This window comes from Hipposideros armiger, unplaced genomic scaffold, assembly GCF_001890085.2.
Source record: "Hipposideros armiger isolate ML-2016 unplaced genomic scaffold, ASM189008v1 scaffold_16, whole genome shotgun sequence".
In the NCBI taxonomy this organism is placed as follows: Eukaryota; Metazoa; Chordata; class Mammalia; order Chiroptera; family Hipposideridae; genus Hipposideros; species Hipposideros armiger.
The window spans coordinates 5,267,305-5,272,978 of record NW_017731366.1 but is presented as its reverse complement, the minus strand read 5'-3'; the positions used below and the strand labels follow the sequence as shown (position 1 = coordinate 5,272,978).

The window sequence follows — 5,674 nt, the reverse complement described above, 5'->3', positions numbered from 1 at the left end:
CAGCTCAACCTGGAGCTGGGCTGCCGTGAGTTGCCAGCGGAGGCGTAGGCTGCAGCCCCTGTGGCAGTGGGTTGCCATGGGCTACCGTGTGTGGCCGGCAGTCAGCGTGAGCAGCCAGCAGCCGCCGTGAGCAGCCATCCAGAAGCCGGCGACTGATCTGCCTCGCTCGGGAAGAGCGCAATAATGGTGCCACCTTGGGCCAGTGAAACGTCCTCCACAACTAGACTGAAGAACAAAAAGACAGCAACTTGTCTGTTCCCCTTCCCCCAATTCCCCAGCGCTGTTTCCATCCCTCCAATTCCCCAATAAAAATCTTTAAAAAAAAAGCTTAATGAAAGTTCTGCCTGCAAGAGTCTCTTCTTGAGTAGGAGCCTACCATTTATTTCCCTACATATAATTTAGCCATACATGTAGCAATATTCATATCACATTTTTCTATGTAAGATCCTAGGACCTACCTAGATTCTAAGTATATAGCTGTGGGCAAATTAGTTAATTTCCTTGAGCCTCACTTTCCTCAATTATAAAATGAGATAGTTGTATTAAAGAAATTTGTGGTTTCAACAAACCTATCTACTGCTACCAACTAGGTAAAACTAGTTAGCAGCCAACATTTTTAAGAAACGTATTTACTTTCAAGTCACTAGGTTCATAGATTATTTATTTTAGGACCAAATTTCTATTCATAAAATTATCAGATTGAGGCTATTTCCAAAATTAGCCCTTTGAGAAAAGTCCAAATATTTCTTGGTATCATTAGTACACAGTGGCATCAATTTGGCTTCCTAGGAGTAAAAAATGTACATCATCATTGCAAAAGTAACAGAAGTGACAATATCGTGGTGCCTGTTTTATAGGAATATATATGTGTGGGGAGAGATGGTATTTGATCATCAGTAATTCCATAAATAGCTGTTCTCCTAAAAATTTTGCTAGAATTTAACTTAGTGAACTGAATTGAGAAATGAGTAATTAAGAATATTTGTTTACCTTCTATGCCAAGAACATTTTTCACCTTATTTTCTTCTGAAACTTCAAATTTCCTTATAATGTCAAGACAGTAATCTGTTGTCACATTACTCATCTAAAAAAAAAAAAGAACATTAATAGAATACCTGAAATCTGAAATTTCATGAGATGTTTCTCTACACTAAAAAAAAGCCTACTGATTTTTTAAACCATTCTTGGTATACTACAAAGTGGTTAAGTAAACCAGTGTTTGAGGTTACTAGTGTCACAGCCACTTTATCTTTGGGAAATGATTGTGATCAATCTTCCTTGCATCTTTCAGATTTAATCAGTGAAAAAAGTCCTTCAACTATTAAACAAATGTCCTCCATGAAGCAATAAAATTAATAAAATCAATAATCAATACAAATGCATTGCCCAAAATCCACTCACTATAAGCCAGTAGCCACTGCAAAATTAGTGTTTTCTATACAAACACTGAAGTTTGCTAATAATACATATATGCTGAAAGAAAATGATTCTCTGCCAAAACAGGATGTTCTAGGTAAACCCACCTGTGCATGTGTGTTAACTATAGATCCTGCCACTGAATCATGAGAGCAGCCTGCCATGCTGATTCAGGAACAGAAATGTTTGTAAGAAAAAATAAAAACAAACAGCTAGGTGAGGCAGCTATAATAGCATAACAGAGAATGCGAGCTGGACCACTGGTGTTCAAATCAGTTAGGTCACATCACTGACAGTGTGATCTTAAATGAGTCACTTACCTTCTCTGTGGCCACCTTCTCAGGCAGCTGTGAGGGTTAAATGAATTAATATTTACAAGAACAAAGTGTGGCATCAAAAGGCAGGACGTGCTATAACTACTGAGTCAACCTCAAGGCTGCTGCATGAACATCCCATACTTAGCGGGAAAAGTAAACTCTTCAGAAATAATTTCTTTAATTAAACAAAGGATGTGATATTTTGATCAAAAATCCATTGAGCCACACCATTGAACAGTGACCTTTAAAAATACTAATGCATATAGAGGAAGTTCATCTTGTGAGCTCGATACGTATGTTTTAGTAAAATCGAATTTTTCTCAACAGTCTATTTTAATAGCATTTAAGCTTTTTGCAGGGTGGGGAAAGCTGTTAAGCAGCTATTTTTTGCCTCTCTGAAGGAGCACAGAATGCTTTTTCACCCTCTACCCAAAACGAGCCACATAATGGCTAAATTTTTTGAGTAAAAGTTATAATTCTTACTTTATTCAGAAGCCTACATTACCAGACACCACCTGAAAATGCCATAAATAAATGAAACCACATTATCTGTGAGGAACTCTACTGACCCAGTCAAGCTTTGCACAGCTCATTAATTTGTCTGCTATAAGCTAGGAGATTTATTTATCACATGCAATCTAAAAGGCAAATAATTTCACACAGAATAAAAAAACCAAACTGATAAAATAAAAAATTACATGTGCCATAGGAATACTGAGTCTACATTGCAGTTATTTGGTTTATGAGGCCATTTGTTTAGAAATGTAGGAGCCATGCACTAGACTCAGGTAGTCTACTAGGAGCCCATGAGACCTAAACAAACAAACAAACAACAAGAAACTCATCCTGGGATGGAGCTAATTGTAGATGAGTGAGAACACGTCACTAGTTCAAGATACAAGCAGAATGTGCTAACAAAAATATCATATTTGAAAAGTATTAATTAGAGCAGCGCATTGGTTAAGAACTGGCTTGGGACTCCAGAGGGCCCCGGTTCGGATCCCACATATGAGGGCCAGTGACACTGCCCTCNTGGTGGCACTGTTCATTCCTTCCCGCTCTCCTTCATTCCTCACATCCCTTACTTCTTTTACCAGGTCCTGTTGAGCTTACTTCTTTAAAACCTGTTTAATCATCTAATTTAGTCCAAGCTTTTATCATCTTTCCTTTGAATCACTGCAGTAGCCTTCCCTGCTCCTTGCTGTAACTTCTTCTCCCTTTCCTCCTCCAAATACTTATTTAAAATAAAATTTCCTCCTACACTGCTGCCCAAGTGATCTTCCTAAACAGCACGTGTGATCATATCATTATAGGTATTAAAACCCTTCATGGGACCCTTGTTACCAAAAGCTAAAGTTAAAATTCCTCACTACAGCCCTCAAAACCCTTTATGACTGACCCAATTCTACCTCCCCAGCCCACCTGATATGTCATCGCATTTTACTTCACGCCTTACTATTGGTATCACTTCTCTACCACATATACAATTCAACTGGAGGAATTCTCACACTGAGAATTCTATTTATAATTTTCACCCTTCAACTAGACTCTGAGCTCCTTGGAGACAGAAACCATGTCTTACATCTCTCTGTATCTTCACCCCCAGGAACCCAATGGAAATTTAATAATTGGTTGGCTGATTGACAGACCATAAAGTATTGTGAAAACAGCTATCCTGAACTATTTTTTGCTACTAGTTAATCAAAAGTACCTTTCTAGGAAAACTTTCATTTTCATCACAATTTTTCGGCAACCAAAGGAGCGCTTCCCAACTGCAAGCACATAGCTCTCTCCCTCCTGACTCAACAGTAAAGAGGAGCCAAAGAGGATTATGAGTTAAGGACGACTTTACAGTGAGCAGGGACATGATTCTGACGAGTGTGAGTGCACTTGTTAGGGCCCCATTGTTTATACCAGACTTGACTAACTGACTAAAGGACATGTTCGCCAACTGAAGCGGAGCTCAGACGAAGCACGTACCTTCCACGCAGCGGCAGCCCTCTTGGAGCACCCGAGCGTACATGTCCACCTTGGACTGAGAAAGAAGCTGGTCCCCAGTCAGGTATGTATTGTGGGAGGAAGCGATGTAGTAGTTGCACAGGGGCTGGTCCATGTCCTGGTACACGTCATGGTGCAGTGGGTTAAATATGTCACAGGCAGGACTGCGCATGAAGTTTGTGAAGCCTTTGGAAGAGAGAGAGAGTCAAGTAATGTAGCTTTAAAGTGATGTACTTATTTGACTGTCACCGGGACAAAAGACATCAAAGTATGTTCATAGTGATTATGTTACCATATTTTACCGTATATAATGCGCACTTTTTTGCCCAAATTTGAGGGAAAAATGAGAATGTGCATTATACATGGGTAGTACTAATTCCATACCTATATAAATGTTTTTAATTCTTTTATTTATGCTTGAGTTAAAAGTGTAACTCTAGAAACCAATAACGAGATCCATATGCAAAATAATACCCTGGAATATGATAATAGGTTTTGTTGAACATATGACAAACTTGCAATGACGATGAAGAGTTCTTGGCCTTCTATTATATGATGCGTAAATATCATAAATTTGTTACCGGTACACAAAATTTCTTGTACCTTGTATCTGTTTTTGTATTTTGTAATTATTTGTTACATAAAATTCCTTGTACCATATGTTTTTTTTAAATGCTGAAACTTCTTTGTAATACAAAAAAACAAGTACTTAAATGTAAATAAATAAAAATTTAAATTAAAAAATTAAAACAGAAGATTTTTTTTCCTGAAAGTTTGGACCAAAAACGAGTGTGCTCATTACACATGGCAAAATACAGTAGTTCCCATCAGGACAGCTTTGGCAGGGAACACTGGGGCCATGTCAGATGCGCTTCAGGTCAACGAGACAGTGTCAAAAGCTTAAATAGGATTTTGGGAGTAGCAGTTTAAACACAACCTACAGAAAAACAGACTTTAAGAATTTTGATTAAGGGAGAGAGCTTCCTGCAAAGCCATTCGGTAACTACTGAGTGCAAGCTATGGTTATGCAGTGTGACCTCATCGGTGACTGAAGTAGTGTTAAAGCATTATTTATTCTAAGTAGTACAATGATCAACCAACAACTTTATAGGTTATTAAGTTGATTTGAAAAAATAACATTGTTAGTGTCATAGCTGACATAGCACGTTAAAGGGTAGGCACAGCCAGAATTCAGGGTGTGAGTATTTGACTATGAAACGGGTTTGGGAAGATGCTGCTAATGGCTTGCCCGTTTTACAACTGTGAAACAGTGTACTAAACCTTGTCAGCTTTTCTACAGATTTTCAAAACATAATACCTGGGTAGAAGAGGCATTCATTAATATATGAATAAATACACGAATGACCCACAAGTACCTAAGTGGCATGGTTATTAGGGTAAATAATTTCAAGTCTTCAAGAATCATGTGGTACAACAGTATCTATAAACATCCTCTGAGACTCTAGAGAATTTCTTCATGCCCTTCTTTATGGCTATAACTTAGAAATCATGTTTAATTCCATCTTTTAGGGCTGCAACAAGGAAAAGACTCATTCCTTAGTTAAAAAAAAAAGTCCAGAATGGTTTATTTTCTCTGGCTGTTTTAAAATGATTTTTGATAATATGAATTTAAATTATTCCTTTTTATGTTAATAACCTTCCACCTCAGGAAGTAAACACATGGTATCAAAACCTCCGTGCCCACACTGAGCCTGGGAGCAGAGGGAATAGGAGGCCAACCACCAAAAATGATGAGATAAACCATGGCTTTGGATGCTCTTGAGGGCATCAGGGTGCCCCAACAATCTTTCATTAAGAATAGCTTAATGAGGGCCGGCCGAGTGGCGATGGTTAAGAACTGGCTTGGGATGCCAGAGGGCCCCGGTTCGGATCCCACATATGAGGGCCAGTGACACTGCCCTCTACAGCTAAGATGCTGAACA

The 5,674-nt window shown here is 38.6% G+C and overlaps 1 protein-coding gene across 2 annotated transcripts in view; it reads right to left on the bottom strand.

Moving 5' to 3' along the window:
- PLCH1 (phospholipase C eta 1) overlaps positions 1-5,674 on the bottom strand; it is a 230,467-nt gene that overhangs the window by 66,155 nt on the left and 158,638 nt on the right. Inside the window, exons 12-13 of one of the 2 annotated variants that reach the window (XM_019627783.1) lie at positions 5,389-5,395; positions 3,714-3,917 (exon numbers count right to left, since the gene is read on the bottom strand). In XM_019627783.1, the coding sequence (XP_019483328.1) occupies positions 3,714-3,917; positions 5,389-5,395 (211 nt within the window). Of the gene's footprint in view, positions 1-3,713; positions 3,918-5,388; positions 5,396-5,674 lie in introns of those variants that run through there. The other variant, XM_019627778.1, reaches the window with a different exon arrangement.